This window comes from Saccoglossus kowalevskii, chromosome 12, assembly GCF_978046115.1.
Source record: "Saccoglossus kowalevskii chromosome 12, keSacKowa6.1, whole genome shotgun sequence".
NCBI lineage: Eukaryota > Metazoa > Hemichordata > Enteropneusta > Harrimaniidae > Saccoglossus > Saccoglossus kowalevskii.
In genome coordinates, this window is record NC_140652.1 from 10,849,239 (window position 1) to 10,869,909 (window position 20,671).

Below are 20,671 nucleotides of genomic sequence, written 5' to 3' on the forward strand. Positions count from 1 at the left end.
AGCTGGTAATCACTGTATACCTAAGGGGTACTGGAATACAGGTTTATCCATTGGTGAAAACCTTTATTGTAATTTTATAGTCACTTAAAAAATCACTTACCTGTAACCTTGAAGACAATGATACCCCTTCTGGTGGTTTACCGACTTGTCCACCTGGCCAGACAACACTTCCAATTTTAACCTGTTTGTTTTCCCATTTTCCAACCACTTCTGCGACCAGTTCTTCTCCTTCACTCGGTCTTTGTGTGTTGACAATATCATAGTTCACATACTCCCTATCACCATGGCTATCAAATGATACATAACCAGTGTCCCCATCAGGCAATTCACAAGATTTCAGTTTCCTAAAAAAAAAGATGAACCATATTGCTCCCTCTCGAAGTAAAAACACCATCTACTGTTGTTTTTAAAATATCACAAACTATCTTAAAATAATTTGAAGTGCTCCCTCTAGAGAAAACATTTACAATGCTATTTCTGACCCAGGAATATCATCATGAATGATCAATTCTATCCCTCTAGAGGCAAAATATATGGTACTTTTTGTTTTTATTTTTAGTTCATTACTCATCAAATTTATCTTGGGCATTGTACTCAGATTTTTATTCTATTGTAATTTGCTTAGTGCAATTTGAATTTTGGGTTTTATATGGGGTTAAATTTGGTGTTAAATTTGGTATTGAATTTGGTGTTCAATTCAGTGTTTAATTTGATGTTAAATTTGGGGTTCTATTTGGTGTTAAATTTGGTGTTGAATTTTGGGTTCAATTTTGGTGTTGAATTTTGGGTTCAATTTGGTGTTCAATTCAGTGTTAAATTTGGTGTTATGTAGTGGAATATTTTGAGTATAATAATTGGTGAACAATTATCAGGCCATGAATTTTCACATCAACAAATTTTGTGAAATGTAAATGTAAACATACATGTCATTAGATTGTCATCCGCCACTTGTTCAACGTTTAAGGAACATGTGTGCGTGCAGTGTCTGGATGAAAAGTCCTTGAAACCCAATAATAAAATAATGGGAATCGTTGCCATAGCATCAATACCAGTGTGCTGGATGGTAAAAGTTAACCTTTTCACCACCAGACTTTCTCGCCTAAATTTTGCTGCACTTGTTTCTTATATTCTTAAATATTTCTGGAAGTGAATCCTAATTTTGGAGCCAATCGACAAAATTTGTCAATGAGTAAATTTTCCGTTTTACTCAAAAAATTTTGCTATTTTTGTCTCAATCTTCTGAAGGAAAGTGCAGACTATCAACATGACTATTTTATGGATTTGTGATGAAAAGAGGGAACTGGTAGTGAAAAGGTTAAACAAAATGATGTGACCATGCAATGAAATAAAAAATAATAAAATTTTGTGAAAAAGTTTGCATAAATATAATGAAATACCTGAGGAAAGTAACTCCACTTGCCCAGAAATGGCCTGAATTCTGGCAGGTTTTTGGTGGTTCTGTTGTACCAGGCTCATCAAAGAAATTTTTCAGTCCCCTAGCGATGATATAAATAGCATCTTTGACATGTGCAAGTTCATTGGTGTCATTGCTGAGACGCAGACCCAGAAGACCTACAATAAACAAATCTTGCATATTTTTATGTATTTTATTGTAAATTTCGTCATGATATCAGATGTGTATCTTAATCTGCAGAGGGCACAGTCGTCCACTTGAAAAAAAAAGTTGGGGTGGGGGCGTTGCTCCTCAAAAATCAAGCTGAAACCTCAGCAAAATTTGCCCCTCAAAATGCAGGAAATAGCATTTCAGAAAGTCTTGATTTCAACATTTTTAAGGGGGAGCATGCCCCCACACCCCCTAGTAAGATCACGCCTTTGGCGCAACGTTGGTGAGCAGATCTTGCGCCCTCATGTAAAATTTCGAGCCACCACCTATGATGACCTATGACCTAGGCACTTGTTGGCGATAGTCATTGCTGTTAGTTTTACTCGATGTTGTTTCTGTTGAATTAAATGAGTTCAAACATCCATGCTGCATCAATAACTTAACAAATCACATGGACATAATTCCTCATCAGTTGTGGATAAAAAAAAATTTAAATATATAAAAAACAATTATGCAGGTTTATTTTAACAAAACTTGACCTTGGTGTTGAAAGAGTAACCCACAAATTAATTAAGGTATACACACATCTGGGTCATCAATATCAGATTAACTCTGCATGACTCACTTACATAGTTAGGCAATTCAAATTGCAGAGTTAGGTGAATGTTGTTTTTTTACCTTCTGGTGCAGTTTTTAGTGCTTTTCCTGACAAGGCTTGCTGAGTGACAATCCATATATTACCAGCAGTTGTTAAATTATACTTTGTTGCCTCGGTGTAAATCTGTAGAGCATCATCTACACTGTAAGAAAAATATCAACAATTGTTATTGCCATACTGTTGAAAATAACAATACAGACAAGAAATATAAGGTAATGCCTAAAAGTATATAAACTAAGCAACATGCTGAACACAAAATCGAACTCACTTAAAACATGATCACTAACCAATGTACTAAACACATGATTACTGAAATCAAACGCAATAAACACCACTACCAACCAACCTAACAGAAATGAGCACACTGAACACATGAATCCCGAAAACCAACCAAACGCATAGCTCCTAAACATTTAACCACCAAATCGAACACAATGCACACTCACTCACCAACACAAGTAAACATAATATATACTGAACACTAATAGATTCCTCTGAAAAAAGTATTACACATAAAACCTTTGAACAAATGAATTCTCATCATCTGAATTACATGTACATTGAATAGGATGACTTCAAACTGCTAGACAGTGCCACGACACAAGCTTACGAAAGTTCAAATGTAGGTTATTTTATAACTGTACAACAAATGTAATTGAATACTGCTACCATTTTGGGGTGAATATTTTGTGTAAAGATGTATGAAAGTGATGTAAACACAGTGTACCAGCCAGCTACCTGACAGCCTGGTATAACTTGACAGACAACTTTTTTTTCTGTTTTTTTTTGTATTTTTTTGTAAATTTTTCAAAAAATAATGCCCAAATTCAGTCTTTTAGCTTATTTTTTGACAGACACTTATAAATTCCTGGCTGTGGGAACATAATATACCTGGTAAGTCTAAGACTAAGTTATAAAGCCATATTTGTTTAAAATGAAAACAATCCTCCCAGTCATACATATTGTGGTCCATGTATACAGTAGAACAAACCACTCACTACAGTGATGATGATAAGTACTGCAATTTTAATTTCCAGTTTGTCTACAACCGGAGGTATACAGGAAATTAATCACAATGTACAGCAAGAAGAGTAATATGTTCAATGGATATAGATTTACACACTGAGTAAAGTATGGCTGAAATACACACTTATTATTACCTTTATGCTCTAAATCCCTGGTATTTTGCTACACTTTGCATACCCATACATGCTACATTTTAGTATCTGTATGAATTGCTAGTTTTTGTCATGTGATTGCTACATTTTAGTATCTGTATGAATTTCTAGTTTTTGTCATGTGATTGCTACATTTTAGTATCTGTATGAATTGCTAGTTTTTGTCATGTGATTGTTACATTTTAGTATCTGTATGAATTGCTAGTTTTTGTCATGTGATTGTTACATTTTAGTATCTGTATGAATTGCTAGTTTTTGTCATGTGATTGTTACATTTTAGTATCTGTATGAATTGCTAGTTTTTGTCATGTGATTGTTACATTTTAGTATCTGTATGAATTGCTAGTTTTTGTCATGTGAGTGCTACATTTTAGTATCTGTATGAATTGCTAGTTTTTGTCATGTGATTGTTACATTTTAGTATCTGTATGAATTGCTAGTTTTTGTCATGTGATTGCTACATTTTAGTATCTGTATGAATTGCTAGTTTTTGTCATGTGATTGTTACATTTTAGTATCTGTATGAATTGCTAGTTTTTGTCATGTGATTGCTACATTTTAGTATCTGTATGAATTGCTAGTTTTTGTCTGTATGAATATATGGTTACCAACTACTGTAAAATCTGTATTAGAAGCTGCGGCTTCTATTAAAATGGTACAATGCAACAGAGGGGATGCGGCTTCTATTAGAGCATCTACACATATGAGAAATGATGAATTTTTGGTTCTCAATTATTCAAATAAAATGGATGCGACTTCTATTAGGAATGCGGCTTCTAATACAGATTTTACGGTACTTTTTGCATGAAACGTGTGCCAAAAATTAATAAATATAGTGATTTTTGTGCCATTTAAAATGGTTCCACTTTACTTGGTTCCACATGGGTAGAAGATCATATGCATTGTTATGATGGTTATGTTTGTCACAAATTATTGAGCATATCTTGTGAATACTATTCATTTTTTATGAAATAATGCTTCAACATAGATTATTATGGAAATAGTTCCAAAACTGTCCATAATTGCATTTTTTTAGACAGTTTTTTTTCTCCAAAATAATATTTTTAACTGGGTAAAGAAACTGAGAAATAAATTGTGATGAACTCTTTAATGATTTGCCAGCGAATGAACTTACTGATAACTGGGAAACAGACAGTCCAAAAGCATTTGTGATCAACCTGAGACTAAGGCCAAATAAAAGAAAAGTTGTGGTTTCTAAGAACATTTTACAAAAAATAGTAGGTAAGTAAGGATTTTTTATTATCATATATTTTCTTTTTCGTTATAACCAGTTTTGCAAAGTTTTAATTTCTTTGAAATCTCTTTCAAAGCCTGGCACAATTTTGTGATGTTTTCTCAAATATGGAAAAAAAAAAGTTTATAGTCGAGTTGTATAAACAAGCAGCCTCTCAGCTGAGATAGCTCCGCTGTTAGCAATGCACATTTCAATTAAAAAACTGAAGACATCATTAGAAAATGAACAATATGTATAGTATCAATGCAATGGGACTTGCTGTTTTCAACAAGAATTCAAAAATATCATTTTTCAACATAAATTATTGTGGTTTTTAACAAGAAGTTGAAAATATCACTTTTTACCAAAAATGACAAAAATATTCACCAAAATTAGAAAATTAAAGTTATCATCATGAAATGAACAAATTTGAGAGTGGTCCACATGTAGTACCTATATATGTAATATCAAAGCAATTAGACTTGTGGTTTTTAACAAGAAGTCGAAAATATCACTTTTTACCAAAAATGACAAAAATATTCACCAAAATTAGAGAATTAAAGATATTATAAAATGAACAAATCTGAGAGAGGTACACATGTCGTACCTATATATGTAATATCAAAGCAATTGGACTTGCGGTTTTTAACAAGAAGTCGAAAATATAACTTTTTACCAAAAATGACAAAAATATTCACCAAAATTAGAGAATTGTAGATATGACAATGAAATGAACAAATCTAAGAGAGGTCTACCCAATGTACATATACACCAAGTATCAAAGCATACAGGCTTGTAGTTTTCACGAAGAAGTCGAAAAAGTAAAAAATTGACACAGACGCCGGACGACGCCGGACAATCACTCATATGATAAGCTCCGCTCGACAAAGTCGACAGCGGAGCTAAAAAGAGTAGGTTGGGATTATATGTACCACAAATTTGTTTTCCCTTGGCCTAATCAACGTGGCATTTATAGAGTAAATGATTATATAAGCGTAATACATTTTGCCAGTAGACAGCATTTAAAGGTGTTACCATCAATGTCAACATTTGGATGCTACATGTCATAATAAATCAATTGTGACACATAGCTCTGTAAGCTACTATGAAATAACAAGACTGTAATTGTCTTATAATGGCTTCAAATCACAGACTTTAATGATTTAAATGGATGTGACAAAACATACATCATGGTGGGTTATTATCTTTGATTTAGTTAGGGATGGACCAATGAAAATCTAAGTGCAGGCTGGGGTAAATTTGGTTTTCCACTTTCAATGATTTAAATAGATTTGACAAAACATACAGCATGTTGGGTTATTATCCTTGATTCAGTTAGGGATGGACCATTTTAAATCTAAGAGAGGGCTGGGGTCAATTTTGTTTTCCACTTTTAATGGATTAAATAGGTTTGACAAAACATACAGTATGTTGGGTCATTATCAATGATTTAGTTAGGGATGGACCATTTTAAATCTAAGAGAGGCCTGGGGTCAATTTGGTTTTCCACTTTCAATGATTTAAGTAGATTTGACAAAACATACAGCATGTTGGGTTATTATCCTTGATTCAGTTAGGGATGGACCATTTTAAATCTAAGAGAGGGCTGGGGTCAATTTTGTTTTCCACTTTTAATGGATTAAATAGGTTTGACAAAACATACAGTATGTTGGGTTATTATCAATGATTTAGTTAGGGATGGACCATTTTAAATCTAAGAGAGGGCTGGGGTCAATTTGGTTTTCCACTTTCAATGATTTAAATAGATTTGACAAAACATACAGCATGTTGGGTTATTATCCTTGATTCATAGGGATGAACCATTTTAAATCTAAGAGAGGGCTGGGGTCAATTTTGTTTTCCACTTTTAATGGATTAAATAGGTTTGACAAAACATACAGTATGTTGGGTTATTATCCTTGATTCAGTTAGGGATGGACCATTTTAAATCTAAGAGAGGGCTGGGGTCAATTTTGTTTTCCACTTTTAATGGATTAAATAGGTTTGACAAAACATACAGTATGTTGGGTTATTATCCTTGATTCAGTTAGGGATGGACCATTTTAAATCTAAGAGAGGGCTGGGGTCAATTTTGTTTTCCACTTTTAATGGATTAAATAGGTTTGACAAAACATACAGTATGTTGGGTTATTATCAATGATTTAGTTAGGGATGGACCATTTTAAATCTAAGAGAGGGCTGGGGTCAATTTGGTTTTCCACTTTCAATGATTTAAATAGATTTGACAAAACATACAGCATGTTGGGTTATTATCCTTGATTCAGTTAGGGATGGACCATTTTAAATCTAAGAGAGGGCTGGGGTCAATTTGGTTTCCCACATTTAATGATTTAAATAGATTTGACAAAACATACAGCATGTTGGGTTATTATCCTTGATTTAGTTAGGAATGGACCATTTTAAATCTATAAGAGGGCTGGGGTAAATTTGGTTTTCCACTTTCTATGATTTAAATAGATGTGACAAAACATACATCATGTTAGGTTATTATCCTTGATTTAGTTAGGGATGGACCATTTTAAATCTAAGAGAGGGCTGGGGTAAGTTTGGTTTTCCACTTTCAATGATTTAAATAGATTTGACAAAACATACAGTATGTTGGGTTATTATCAATGATTTAGTTAGATATGGACCATTTTAAATCTAAGAGAGGGCTGGGGTCAATTTGGTTTTCCACTTTTAATGATTTAAATAGATTTGACAAAACATACAGCATGTTGGGTTATTATCAATGATTTAGTTAGATATGGACCATTTTAAATCTAAGAGAGGGCTGGGGTCAATTTGGTTTTCCACTTTCAATGATTTAAATAGATTTGACAAAACATACAGCATGTTGGGTTATTATCCTTGATTTAGTTAGGGATGGACCATTTTAAATCTAAGAGAGGGCTGGGGTCAATTTGGTTTCCCACTTTTAATGATTTAAATAGATTTGACAAAACATACAGCATGTTGGGTTATTATCCTTGATTCAGTTAGGGATGGACCATTTTAAATCTAAGAGAGGGCTGGGGAAAATTTGGTTTTCCACTTTCAATAATTTTAATAGATGTGACAAAACATACAGCATGTTGGGTTATTATCCTTGATTTAGTTAGGGATGGACCATTTTAAATCTAAGAGAGGGCTGGGGTCAATTTGGTTTTCCACTTTCAATGATTTAAATAAATTTGACAGCTAGATCATACAGCATGTTGGGTTATTATCCTTGATTCAGTTAGGGATGGACCATTTTAAATCTAAGAGAGGGCCGGAGTAAATTTGGTTTTCCACTTTCAATGATTTAAATAGATTTGACAAAACATACAGCATGTTGGGTTATTATCCTTGATTCAGTTAGGGATGGACCATTTTAAATCTAAGAGAGGGCCGGAGTAAATTTGGTTTTCCACTTTCAATGATTTAAATAGATTTGACAAAACATACAGCATGTTGGGTTATTATCCTTGATTCAGTTAGGGATGGACCATTTTAAATCTAAGAGAGGGCTGAAGTAAATTTGGTTTTCCACTTTCAATGATTTAAATAGATTTGACAAAACATCCAGCATGTTGGGTTATTATCCTTGATTCAGTTAGGGATAGACCATTTTAAATCTAAGAGAGGGCTGGGGTCAATTTGGTTTTCCACTTTCAATGATTTAAATAGATTTGACAAAACATACAGCATGTTGGGTTATTATCCTTGATTCAGTTAGGGATGGACCAATTAAAATGTGGTGTAATTTGATTTTCCACTTGCAATGATATATGTGTAATTTTTTAGCTCTGCTGTCAACGGAGCATATCATATTAGTTATTGTTGTGGTTTGTCGCCGGCATCTGCCGTTCATGTCAACTTTCTACATTTTACAACTTCTTCATGAAAACTACAATTCTTATTGCTCGGTGTATATGTACCTTGGGTAGACCTCTCTCAGATTTGTTCATTTCATGATGATATCTTCAATCCTCTAATTTTGATGAATATTTTTGTCAGTTTTGGTAAAAAGTGATATTTTTGACTTCTTGTTGAAAACCACAAGTCTGATTGCTTTGGACCTCTCTAAGATTTGTTCATTTCGTGATGATATCTTCAATTATCTAATTTTGATTAATATTTTGTCATTTTTGGTAAAAAGTGATATTTTCAAATTCTTGTTGAAAACCACAAGTCTGATTGCTTTGATACTATAAATATAGATACCTTGGGTAGACCTTGCTTAGATTTGTTTATTTTCCAATGATATCTTCAGTTCTTTAATTGAAATGTGCATTGCTAACAGCAGAACTATCTCAGCTGAGAGGCTGCTTGTTTGGATTTAACAAATGACTGCTATATTTGCTCTACAGAAGTGCTAGCACATGTATAAACCCCAAATCTACATTCATTGTATACTTGACATTTGTAATATAGCAAAAATGGTATAGCAGTATGCAAGTCAGGTGAGTCAGATTTTTTATTAGGAAATTAAGTTTCAAAACTTTTTCTCTCTCTCAAATCTACCCCCAAACACTTCAAATGGTCCACCTCTTGAAAAGATATTAAAACATTTTTTTTTAAATATTCATCTATGTATATATCATTTTGCATCAGAGAGATCTGGTATCTAAAATATAACATAGTTAAACTCTGGTGACCTTGCCCTTTGTTATATAATATAATTCCCTTTACCATAGTTTATTTCAATATGAATATGCATTGTCATAATTAATTTTGAATACAAACAAGTTTTGGGGTTGAACCAACAGTGGGGAATCAGTCTACCGAATGTCCTTAAAAGATGTAAATATCTTACAAAAACATTGGTGCCTTATTTGTTTAATTATTTTAAGAGACATAATTTTATAGCTTTATTCAAAGTAATTCAGATATTTTAGTATAAAAACAAATGTCTCATTGCAAAAAAAAGTGCTGCATTTAGATGTGAATAGATTCATAAAACATGCAAGATAACAGAACATTTTAGCTGGCTTTGGTCCAAGTATTTTGTACAGGTGTCTGTCAAAAATTAATGATTCACTGAGACAAATATGAACTGCCTCATTGTGTGACTACTGTATTATATGAAAAGTAAAAAAAAAAACCCTTTATGAATAGCTATCATGTTGCAAGCTCTACTTTGTATGCAAATCAACTTAAAGTTGGTGTCCAGTGGAGGGAGAAGTCAACAGTACTATTGCCTCCTGAGAATCTACATCTTCAAACACTGCAATCTTTGAAATGCGTTTTTAAACTAGTATTATAAAAAGTCTATCATTCTGTTCTAATAGCTGAAACATATTCCAGTGAGTTTTCATTTGTCGAATGAACTGTTTGTCAAATACAGAGTACATATATTTTAGAATAATTTTCTTTTTAAAATGAGGATGAAATGTTTTGCTTTTAATGTATTTTTTATGTATTGTTTTTGATTTGATAACTTTGAACTAAACAGATTTTCTATTAGCTTCAGATCTTGATCAATGTTAGGCACCCATTTCATAGGAGTGCTTATATTGATTTTCTGACATCTTGTTTTCTGTAGCGATTTTATTGGTAGGTTTGCAAATGTGTATCAGACTGTGCAATCTCTCCATAAGTTGGTTTTGAAACCCAGTATGGGATTCTGAGATACATTACCAAGGATATTATTACAAGATAAATCATTTGCTTCATTGAACACATACAACAATGCATATTTCCACTGAGATCAGTGACCTTTGATGTGTATCACCAGTGATAAGTCAAGTAGAAACAGTCAAAATATTTTATCAGATTTTCTCAATTTTTGCATGATATTTTCATACAGGACATCTGTTGTTCAAACTCAGGGAAGATTTTATACTGATGAATAAGGTGACCAAGTTTGATAAAGTTTGGAATAGAATTAGTAAAGTTATTATGCACACAATAACAATTATTAACGACAACGACGACGACGACAACAACGCCGGACAACATTTTTCCCTTAATATACCTTTCCCTTCCATCTTTGATGGTACGGGCAAGGTAAAAATGAAGCAACATTATGAAAAAGAAATACAAAACCAGGATCATCATTCCAGGTCATGTGACAAATCAGTTTACGGTTTAATGAGCAAAATATCTGAAATTCTGTCATGATATGACCATTTATCAATGAATACATTATCATGAAAGCAATGTGTCCTGTAATGTAACTAGACATCAACAACGTTTCAAGGAAATCAAATGCCATTTGAAAGACCACTTCATCAAAGCTTGCCAGATTAAATTTTTTGACTTATAAAAATTAATTTTACTGAGAAAGCAAATATGAGAAAATACTGCATTTGTTTTATTAAAAACGCATCTTCAATGAAAGCAAATATAAACACGCCAGGTTTTGATTCGTATAACTCGCGAATGCCATAACTTTTAGCTTTGATTTTTGGTCAAGTTTACTCAAAAAGAGCTAACTAACTTTTGTTGAAAATACATTTTTTTTTTATTTCAATAATTTGCAATCACTGTAAACCACTTAAATTTTAGTAAAAATATCAAAATTTTGTAGCATGGGCATTTGCAAAATTTTTACGAATACCAAGAAATCGTCAAATCCTAAAAATTCTTAGCAGTGAAAATTAAACAAATTCAGGTACTTGACAATAAGAACTCGTATCATATAGCCCTTGAGTGGAATAAATTACAAGTGAACAAGTACTACGATACTTGACATAAGTGCATTATACATTTATGTAAGCTAGAGAACAATAAATGATAAATCAGAACATGATCTACTTGTACAATCAAAGTATCTTACTTATTCATTCAAGATATTAAAAGTGTTTGTACTATATGAGTTTAGATTGATGACAGATGACAAAGTTCACACCATATAAAATGGCAAGGGCATCATAACTACTTATAAATATTCAATATGCATTTGAATACTGTAAAATACTTTATTTTCGATTAGAATGTATTTCATTCAGTGTAAATAAAATACAGCGAATATATACATATATACTTTTTTTTCTATATTTTACATTCAATTTTTAATATCAAGAATCAGTGAAAACAAATTTCATACAAATCATCCAAAAAGTCTTTTGGGTGAATTTAATTCCAGCTAAAATAAAGTACTTTTACAGTAATGAAAATACAACAGATGGGGATAAGGATTAGGATGTAACCTAGATTTAGCACAAATGTCTAGAATGAGGACACTACTGCTTTGATAGTCAGAGATAATAGTGGTAACATAAATTATTCTGATTATTAGTAACTTACTGCAGTATTTTCACAATTCATTCATTAAAGCGCAGTAGTTGACTTTTGTGTTGATAAACATTGATTTTCCCCACAATCCAATGCGCTCTTCAAATGGAAATCACAAGTATGAGGTTTGACCTGGGCGCGACTTGCATTGATTATCGCTGGTGACTCCTTTGATACCTTCCAATAACATGAAAATTACTTAATTAAAGCTTGGAAACATCTCAGTTCGTACTCATTGAACAGTCAAAGAAGCCATCTTTGTTTATATGAGACCCATATATATCGCACATGCGCAGCACGACGACTACCACGCTTTAAAAGTCATCATTCTTTCATCCAAAATTGTGGTGTAATATTTTTTTTTTTCTGGATTTTTCTATAATTTTGTTAATTTTGACCAAATGGGCAAAATTATCTATTGCCTGCATACTGTAGAATACTTCATTTTTGTTTGGAATTAATTTTCACTATTTTCGCTGAAGGAATGATTCAGTGAAAATAAAATCCAGCATATATAGGTTTTGGTAAATTGGGAAATTAAGAAGTTAAATAATATTGTAGTTATGTTACATCATATAATATCATGCATGTATCCTGAATATATTTAGGTTTTATTTTATTTTTATAATGCAATCTGAACATATGCATGATACATTTCAGACTTACTGTAATTCAAAACAGAGGTGAATCTTTGTGAAATAATCCACACATACTTGAATACTTATTCTGAAGTGTTAGAAATTGAAATTCAAACAAACGAAATAAAATGAAAATATTTAAAACAAAATGAAGTAGGATTTTATTTGATCCGATTGTACAATGACACTTCATCTGCACACTCTGCTAATCTCTGAAATTGCTTTTTTTGAGTTACTTGAAATTTTCTTCATGTTTCGTTCATCCATCCATCAATCACTACATTCTCTCAGCAGGCTTTCCACCAGTGATAATTTCTAAATGCATGTGACATTTTAAACAAGTCAACACCTGGGGTTACACATGCATGTAACCCATGCATATACATGGAAAAACCATTAGACTCAGGGCATGACTGAAAAACATGAGGTGATGACCTCCATCAAAAATTACATACATGCCATTTTTATTCTCAAATGCAGTGCCACAGATGATTATATACAAGAATTCTGCTCACAGTATGCACATGGCATCTATACCTTTGACAGGTGAGATACAAAAATAGTTCTGTATATAGAACTATTTAGCCTCCCCTGGCAATGTATGATTGGTAGTTTTACTGTACAACTCAAGCATATATTCCAATAATTCTATTAATAAGATTCATACACCTGAATCTCCAGAAAATTATTTTACCAGTTTTTAAGGTGTTTCAACTTTGGTCATTTTCTATTTTTTTTTTGTGATTTTGTGAACGTGAGAATTATAGCAGTTCATAATAATAGCTGTTTTTTTACGCATATCATCAAAAAATTATGCAACTGTACCAACTTTTTATGATGTTTGTTCATTATTCAAGACTCTCCAGGATTTTTTCCAGGAATTAAAATTTCCAGGACACCTTTCAAATTCTAGAACATTCTAGTATACAAGTATTCTGGGACTGTATGAAACCTTGTTACTGTAAAATGACTAATTTTCATTGGGTTTAATTTTCACTGATTTTCCATTTCCGGCATATTCAGTGGGTTTTAAATTCACGGTTTCGTCATTTAGATAATGTGTTCTATGCTAAATTGTACATATTCACTGGGTTTTAATTTAGCGCATTTTCCAGTCAGCGAAATAAGCAAAATTAAAACCCAGTGAATAATTACCCTCTTCACAGTATCATGTGCCCTTTGAACCATGATAGCAATAGCAATATTTTGTGATCAAGTTGTAGTTATGATTGTGGAGAACAAAAAATAAGTCATCAATGACGTACAGATGGATGAATGATCAGATCTAGAAAGGGCAATTAAATAATAAGGTGGTCATGGGTTGGCAGTTGGGCTGATGTACCAAATCGATAGGTGATATGGCCAGTCAGCAAGTGAGAAAGGAATTGACTAACAAACGAACAGACATATTGTATTTGAAATGTGCATATGAACATGTAAATGACAGATGTGTGTGATCTACAGTCAAAATAATTACATCATAATTTAATGATCCAGGTTATTTTAAATGCAATGTTATGTGCACATCTATTAGAGGTAATACAAGAAATGAGAGAAAACTGTACCTTAATTAGTTTATAAACATGAAAAAAATTGTAAATACCAATCATCAGATTTTATACAAATTCAAATAATTCATTCAAGTGATCACTCACTTATTTAAAATGAAATGATAAGTGATTGAACAATGTTGAACCAACTCTTTAGAGTTGTAACTAGAGTGTTACAATACCATTTCTGGAGTGCTAAATTTTGAAATCTAACAGCCATTTTGATTGTTAAATTTGTTATAAAATGTTTATAATGTTCCCACCTTTTTGTCCTTTACTGTATAGAAGCAAGAAAAACACAGAGTGAAAAAATTAAATGTATGAATATAAAGTTTAGCATACCAATGATAAAATACTGTAAAACCATTTATTTTCACTGGCGTTTAATTTCAATGGTGACTATTTCAATGCTTAGAGCAATTTCACTGGGTTTTAAGTTCACAGACAATGACTTCTATTATTATTTTACATGTTTACATGGATTTAATTTATCAGATTTTACTTATCAGAGAAAATAGCAAAATTAAAAAAAAACAGCAAATAATTAATGCACTTACAGTACAAGTACAAGTAGATTAGTTGGATAAAGGATACAAAAGATGAAGAAACACCAAGTTTGGCTGATAGCTTAAAGTAGAACCTACTTCTAAATAAAAATACCCAGAATTTATTCATTTTTCAATAAATTATACTCCTTGGCAATATAAAAAGTTGGGGGTCACCAGCTTAATTTTCAAGAAAATGACGATTGCGTTTTAGTGGATAGTGGTCATTTTGGCTATAACACTTTTACCATAGATTTCTATGGCAGAGAATATGCCATATCTTAAATCGTAATCTGGTGATATAGGCTTAACAAATTATACATTGCAAAAGATGGGGTACTTTTTGTTGTCCTCAATTATTTAAAAAATCTGGGTTTTAAAAAGTCACAACAAATGCAATTTTTCCCTAACATTGTGCTTTATGGAATTGTTCTAAAAATAGCGATTTTTGAAAAATATTAGGACAAGTTTCTCAAAATACGTCACTGTTGCACACAAAAGAATGCTTTTTTATGATGCCATGGTACTATAGCCTAATGATTTGACATAATAAACCAATGAATATTGTCATGCCAACTTTTTCAAAAGTAGGCTTCCACCTTAAGACACATTGATGTAAAGATAGCTATAATGGCTGTACCAGTGGAAATCAAGCACCAACAGGAACATGTACTGATAACGCAACATCTGTGTAAGTGAAATATGTGCATGAATTGATGGAGACAGATAGGTTTCTATTGTCATTTGTAAGCTTTTAGGCCATTCAAGCATGACAATTATGCTAAAGGCTCTAATGAGGCGTGGGGAAACCTGAAGTGAAGCATGTGAAGAAATATGTGTGGGATATACTACAGAAAAATAGAATTCCTTTCAGGTTAGATTGCGTCAAACAATTCAAACTCATAACTGGAAAATTAGGACTGTAAATGGTTGAAAACTCGGAAGTACTGGAATACAATAATAAATTCAACTCAATAAAAATAAAACATGTGTTCATTGCATGACATTTCAATGTGCATGCATGGTTTTGCAACAATCTTACAAATCTGATACATGCACGTAGGGTATCTTCAAATTCTCAAAAATAAATCTTGTTGTAGGTAGAGTAGTTTGACCTCTCCTTTCACACATGTACACACACACACCTTCACATCTTACTGTCGTTGTAATGACACACATTGGATCAACTTTTATTATTATACATCTGTCACCGTAACGCCATACATTACAGCGTGCCGTATTTTTGCGGTATTTTACGGGGTATTTTCATCCTACCATATAAGGAAATGCAAATTCCAAATATGGAATGATAACGGGTGTAAACATTCTCTAATAATAATAACAAACATGGCTGTCACCAGGGATTGACCGCACTCCACACGAAGAAGTTCGCTAATTCTGTTCTAAACTTTTTGTATTTCGGCATTCCCATGGTGTGTCCTTGGAAGGAAAAGATGTATAATAATAAGGTTCTTACGAAATATAGGAAAAATAGTATATATACTGAATTTTATTTTCACTGAATAATCCCTCCAGTGAAAATATATTCCAAGCAAACATAAAGTATTTTACAGTACATATCATTAAAAATAATGTTCAGATTTACTTGACATTTACGCTATGCTCTTATGCACAAAACAAAAATATATGCATGGAAACCAAACTAATTTTCGTACAAAACACAGGTCAAAGATCCATAAATTTTTTGTGTTTTACCATTGGTCACTATGATCAAAACATTCTCACCATATCTCAATATGTTATTTGGTTACATTTGATAAAAAAATCACAGACATCATGCAATTATATAACAGGTAATTACAGTCAGGAATTAGTAAGATATTCTTACGGTTACTATTCAATTTGTAATAAAATACTGTGGAATACTTTACTTTCGCTGGAATTAATTTTCGCTGAAAGGGCTTTTTGGGCGTTTTGTGTGGAATTTATTTTCACTGATTTTTGATGAGTTTAATGTGAAATATAGGAAAAAAAGTATATTCGCTGGATTTTATTTTCACGGAATCATCCCTTCAGCGAAAATAAATTCCAAGCGAAAATAAAGTATTCTACAGTAATACTTTAATATGGCTTTGTATAAAAATGACCATTTTTGTATCTTTTTTGACATTTTTTGTCCAAACAAATATTTCATATTGGGAATAAAATTTAAATAGTTGATGACAAGTGTCAAAATCAATAATAATGTGACTCATTTGAAACAAAATATCAATTTGTTGCCCCTATTTATTAGCTGTATATGTCTAAAAACAACATGTATTTTAGGTCATTGGTTTGGTCACATAGTCACATATTCAGCTTTAACAAGTTTGTATTTCATTTAATATTTCTTGTGACATATTTTTCAAACAGATTATAAACAGATTTAATACATTTGTATTCACAACTGCAGACACAGTCATGAATACCATCATTATGCTGGAATTTTCATTTATTTACATGTTGACAGCAGTCTAAGGAGATGAAGAATACCGGGGTAGTACACATATGAGCAAAATTGGGGTTCTTCATTGAAGTGAAAAAATAAACAAAACAGCTGTTTATTGCATTACATTCTTACGGCATGGAACACCGAGGGCGCTATTTACAAATATGATGTCATAGGTGATCAAATCAGTTGTTTTATTTTACCAACAACTTGACTCCTTGTAATCAGTCATTTTTAGCTGCCATGCTATTTTTATAATTGTTACACCAGCCATACACCTTGTATTTGATACAGTTGCATGGGTCCCATGCATGAAAATTAAAACATTACAGCATACTGCATGCATGTCTGTGGCAGTAAGTGAGCTTAGAACCCTGGAAATAGAAGCTATTAACATCCATGCATTACATTAACCCTTCCCATAACCTGTTAATCTTTTTAATGCATGCATATATCAGGAATGTATATGTATAGCCCATGGTGTTCACACTCGTATCTATGGTACATAAGGAAGTAGTTCGATCACCTGCGCAAACAATAAATATCTTTCCAGCTACATGTATAGGTCGTGGAAACCTACATTCTATATTTATACATTAATTCAGGTGGAGACGCATCTACACACGTGTATACACAGTTTTAGCACCCAAAAAACAACATATAATAATTTTTCACATTTTCATGTACAGTGAAGGACACAAAGCCTTGCTTATAAACGTATTTATACTAATACTACTGTAAAACCTGTATTAGAAGCCGCGGTTTCTATAAAAATGGTACAATGCAACAGAGGAGATGCGGCTTCTATTGGAGCGTCCATACATTTCTCAATTTTTCAAAAAGAATGGGTGCGACTTTTATTAGGGATGCAGCTTCTAATACAAATTTTGTGGTAATATTAATAACAATTCCAGCTTTCCATTCTTCACTGTATTTTTACATGATTTAAATTCATAAGTCAGGCCATACACAGGAGCAAGACTACCCTGAAATCACAATTTTCAGCTGTAAACTTCAAATCGTTTATGGTATATGAAATTTAAGGCACTATGTAGTGATCAAAAAACCAACAAAAAACAACATGAAATGAACTGATCTATTATAATTATAATAACATTATAATGAAAGTACAAAAATTAAAAAGAAATTACCTTAATACCTTATCTTATCTAACACACATCATGCAATTGCATTAAATCTATTGAAAATTGGATTTCTGTTTTTTTTTAACAATGTAAGGCTAAGTTGAAAAAGCATCATACTGATTGATTTTTACTATTTTGAGAACTAACATCTATTCGTATGGTAATAAGGCACCAAAAGGAATCGTTATCAACATGCTAGACAATCTCCATTAAAGGGTTTTATCAGTAATCTCATTTTTTCCATTTCCAGTAATCCTTGGCTATTAACTCTTCTATTTGTCGTCCATTACTAGGACGGGCAACGCTAGTGTAGTGCAAATATACATTAGTGATGCATTATTACGTTATTCAACGAGTTCAATCTTTTTAATTAACGGTTGACGTCCGCCGCAATGCGCACTGTTTGAGACGGTTCCCATGCAATGCATTTATCACAGGCATTATAAGTTTACATTAAATTGAAATGTGCATGCATGTGACAGCAACTGTTCTTTAAATATTATAATAATAATTAATAATAATAATAATAATAATAATAATAATAATAATATGACATAGAACAGAAATGAAAGAGGAATGAATCTCCAGACTGAAATGAGTAACAATTATAAACCCTGCATTAAATATACACAAGAATACCAAACCTACATGTATTCAGAAATGGTCTAGTCCATCCACTTATTTACTAAAACACCCCTATTTCAGAAATGATTTAGTCATCTGATTGACTATAGGTTCTATAAGCTGATAATAGAAAATGGTCTAGTCCATCCACTTATTTACTAAAACATCCCTATTTCAGAAATGATTTAGTCATCTGATTGACTATAGGTTCTATAAGCTGATAATAGGAAATGGTCTAGTCCATCCACTTATTTACTAAAACATCACTATTTCAGAAATGATTTAGTCATCTGAATTACTATAGGTTCTATAAGCTGATAATAGGAAATGCTCTAGTCCATCCACTTATTTACTAAAACATCCCTATTTCAGAAATGGTTTAGTCATCTGAATTACTATAGGTTATATAAGCTGATAATAGGAAATGGTCTAGTCCATCCACTAATTTACTAAAACATCCCTATTTTAGAAATGGTTTAGTCATCTGATTGACTATAGGTTCTATAAGCTGATAATAGGAAATGGTCTAGTCCATCCACTTATTTACTAAAACACCCCTATTTCAGAAATGATTTAGTCATCTGAATGACTATAGGTTCTATAAGCTGATAATAGGTAATGGTCTAGTCCATCCACTTATTTACTAAAACACCCTTTTTTAGAAATGGTTTAGTCATCTGAATTACTATAGGTTATATAAGCTGATAATAGGAAATGGTCTAGTCCATCCACTTATTTACTAAAACACCCCTATTTTAGAAATGGTTTAGTCATCTGATTGACTATATGTTCTATAAGCTGATAATAGGAAATGGTCTAGTCCATCCACTTATTTACTAAAACATCCCTATTTCAGAAATGGTTTAGTCATCTGAATTACTATAGGTTCTATAAGCTGATAATAGGAAATGGTCTAGTCCATCCACTTATTTACTAAAACACCCCTATTTCAGAAATGGTTTAGTCATCTGAATTACTATAGGTTCTATAAGCTGATAATAGGAAATGGTCTAGTCCATCCACTAATTTACTAAAACATCCCTATTTTAGAAATGGTTTAGTCATCTGATTGACTATATGTTCTATAAGCTGATAATAGGAAATGGTCTAGTCCATCCACTTATTTACTAAAACATCCCTATTTTAGAAATGGTTTAGTCATCTGATTGACTATATGTTCTATAAGCTGATAATAGGAAATTTTGACAATTGGTTTATGAATTACCTATTCTGAAATGGTTCAGCCCATCTGTCCTGAGGATATCCCCCTCAAAAATAATTCATTCAACCATTGATTACATTCTAATAGATGAATCGTACTAGAAAGTGGTATAATCCCATTCCTAAAATGGTTTAGTCCACCTGTCCTAATTTAATAGGATCCCACCTTCAAAAATAATTCATTTAACTGATTGACCAGATTCTCTAAGGAAAGATCTCCATTTAAGATGGTTTGTTAATTCGTCTGGATCATCAGATAGTGCATTTGTCAATCTGGCACCATAAGCTGATAATAGAAAATGGTCTAGTTCATCCACTTATTTACTAAAACACCCCTATTTCAGAAATGATTTAATCATCTGAATGACTATAGGTTCTATAAGCTGATAATAGGAAATGGTCTAGTCCATCCACTTATTTACTAAAACACCCTTATTTTAGAAATGTTTTAGTCATCTGATTGACTATATGTTCTATAAGCTGATAATAGGAAATGGTCTAGTCCATCCACTTATTTACTAAAACACCCTTTTTTAGAAATGGTTTAGTCATCTGAATTACTATAGGTTCTATAAGCTGATAATAGGAAATGGTCTAGTCCATCCACTTATTTACTAAAACACCCCTATTTTAGAAATGGT

At 32.2% G+C, this 20,671-nt stretch overlaps 1 protein-coding gene across 1 annotated transcript in view; it reads right to left on the reverse strand.

Moving 5' to 3' along the window:
- Positions 1 to 20,671, reverse strand: part of LOC100371391 (glutamate receptor ionotropic, NMDA 1-like) — a 134,073-nt gene that overhangs the window by 14,027 nt on the left and 99,375 nt on the right. The window contains exons 5-7 of the mRNA XM_085506412.1: positions 2,243 to 2,364; positions 1,398 to 1,572; positions 101 to 344 (exon numbers count right to left, since the gene is read on the reverse strand). Of these exons, the coding sequence (XP_085362538.1) occupies positions 101 to 344; positions 1,398 to 1,572; positions 2,243 to 2,364 (541 nt within the window). The remainder of the gene's footprint in view (positions 1 to 100; positions 345 to 1,397; positions 1,573 to 2,242; positions 2,365 to 20,671) is intronic.